This window comes from Bison bison, unplaced genomic scaffold, assembly GCF_000754665.1.
Source record: "Bison bison bison isolate TAMUID 2011002044 unplaced genomic scaffold, Bison_UMD1.0 scf7180017861871, whole genome shotgun sequence".
NCBI lineage: Eukaryota > Metazoa > Chordata > Mammalia > Artiodactyla > Bovidae > Bison > Bison bison.
The window spans coordinates 47,192-49,844 of record NW_011492443.1 but is presented as its reverse complement, the minus strand read 5'-3'; the positions used below and the strand labels follow the sequence as shown (position 1 = coordinate 49,844).

Genomic DNA, 2,653 nt, shown 5'->3' with positions numbered 1-2,653 from the left:
TGTCCAGGGAAAACAACCCAAAATAATTGTCATGATGACTGTGATTGTGATGGTCACCTTTACCAAGTATGAGGTACTTTTGGACTTTATTTTCTTATCATAGCAAGAGTCTTAAGTGAGGGTGTAACTTTCTATTATTTTCATCTTATAGATGAAGATATCGAAGTTCAAAGAGTTCTTATCCAAGAAGAGTGACCAGCAGATCAAAGAGTAGAATTTCAGGAAACTGATTCCAATAGCATTTTTTCCCTTCAGTTTCTTCCTATCTCTGGAGAATTTTATGCATTCTGGCCAAACACTGAAGAACAACATCACAATAGGGTGTTTACTTTTTTTTTTCATTGACTGAATCTCTGATTTAAGATCCACTCACATATGAAGGTGCTAGACTTGCATGTTGAATTGTTCCAGGAATAAGATAAACCTTTAAATCTACTAGATGAAATCTAGTGTCTGCATAAATTTGCATGGATGGAGGTAATCAGAAAAATCTCTTTAGAGAAAGGAACAGGTCTCTCATTTATTCAGTTTGATGGGCTTGATGTTTTCAAGATTTCTTCTGTTTCGTGTAATTGGGAATTGTACATCTAAACAATATATAGATCCTATTAGAACATGGATGCTTATTGTGTGACTAAGAGGAAAAACACAAAAATATCTTGAGTGTCTGCTAAGTATAAACTTGTTCAACTTTGAACAAATTAAGCTTCTTTAATCTGCTCTGTCTTTCAAGTAATGTAATAATATTAGTCATTTGGACTAATCCCACAGCTGTAGCAGTTTATATCTCTTAACCCATACCCCTCTCTCCTTTGCTTCCCCTTTGGTAAGCACCTTAGTTTTTTCAGTCTATGAGTCTGTTGTTGCTGTTTTTTAGTTGTATACGTTCATTTGTGTTATTTTTTTAGAGTCCACATACAAGTGATGTCATTTGTACTCATATACACAAATTCACGTTCACAAATACATCATAGGATTTGTCTTTCTCTGTATTCTTTCACTAAGCGTATTATCTGGGTCCATCTGTGTTGCTGCAAACGGCAGAATGTCACTCCTCTTTATGGCTGAGTAATATTCCATCATACTGATGGATATGTACCGTATCTTCTTTAGCTATTCATTTGTTGATGGGCACTCGGGTTGCTTCCATGTCTTGACTATTGTAAATAGTGCTTCTGAATACTGGCGTGCATGTGTCTTTTCTAATTATTTTGTTCTTCAGCTATATGCTCAGAAGTGGGATTGTTGTATCATATGGCAATTGTGTTTTTAGTTTTTTGAGGAACCTCTCTACTGTTGTCCATAATGGCTGCCACCATATATTCCCACCAACAGAGTATGAAGATTCACTTTTTCCCAAATCCTATCCAGCATTTGTTATTTGTAGAATTTTTGATGATAGCTGTTTTGACAGGTGTGAGGTGATAACTCATTGTGGCTTTAGGACATGTCTTATTTAACTGTCTTTCGTTACCATATTCAGATGTTCTGATGCAACAAAAAAGACAATGTCAGTTGAAGTAAAGTTAATTCAGTTTCACATTAATTTTATTAAAATATTGTAGTTTAATACAAAAATAATTTGTGATTATTTTGTAAACTTTGACTTGGCTGTCTGAGCTGCTCTGGTTAGCAACTAATCTGATAAAATTGCTTAAATCCTTTCTTTTATTTTTATCTGAATTCACTTTTCTATGAACTTAGGAGATTGGATGTGTTATCTCCAAGTCCTTTTACCTGGACTATTCTATGGCTTATTAATAAATCAAAATTGCATTTGGTCGTCATGGCCATGCTTTAAATCTAAAAACTCCTGGGAACAAGTTATTGCAATACTGAAATAAGGCACGAGTAAACACGCTGACTGGTTTCAGTAGAGTCTTTCCTCTATTTATCATCCTGATTATATTTTCCCATTGCTACAGAGCAGCCACTCAATTCCCAGTTGATCTCCATGGAAAACACTACAGAGGTGACTGAGTTCCTCCTTGTGGGGTTATCCGATGACCCGCAAGTGCAGATCCTGCTCTTCATCACTTTCTCTCTCATCTACCTCCTCACCCTGGTTGGGAACCTGGGGATGACCGAGCTGATCCTGCTGGACTCTCGTCTCCACACGCCCATGTACTTCTTTCTCAGCCAACTCTCGCTGGTGGACTTTGGTTACTCCTCAGCTGTCACTCCCAAAGTGATGGCTGGATTCCTCACAGGAGACAAAACCATTTCCTACGAGGCTTGTGTCACCCAGTTCTTCTTCTTCGTAGCCTTTATCACCGTAGAAAGTTTCCTCTTGGCCGCAATGGCTTATGACCGCTATGCCGCCGTGTGCAAACCCCTGCACTACACCACGGCCATGACGACCAAAGCGTGCGCACGTCTGCTCGTAGGCTGCTACTGCTGTGGCTTCCTGAATGCCTCCGTCCACACTGGGAACGTTTTCAGGCTCTCCTTCTGTAGGGCCAACGTGGTCAATCACTTCTTTTGTGATGCTCCTCCTCTGCTGGCTCTCTCATGCTCAGACAGCTACGTCAGTGAGATGGTTATTTTCTTTGTGACGGGTTTCAATGACTTCTTTTCTATTCTGGTCATCTTCATCTCCTACCTGTTTATATTTATCACCATTCTGAGGATGCGCTCTTCTGAAGGACGCCAG

The 2,653-nt window shown here is 39.1% G+C and overlaps 1 protein-coding gene across 1 annotated transcript in view; it reads left to right on the top strand.

Annotated features, from left to right (window-relative positions):
* The first annotated feature begins 1,954 nt into the window (after positions 1–1,954).
* Positions 1,955–2,653, top strand: part of LOC104983186 (olfactory receptor 5B12-like) — a 10,717-nt gene continuing 10,018 nt past the window's right edge. Inside the window, exon 1 of the mRNA XM_010832645.1 lies at positions 1,955–2,648. Coding sequence (XP_010830947.1) covers positions 1,955–2,648 — 694 coding nt within the window. The remainder of the gene's footprint in view (positions 2,649–2,653) is intronic.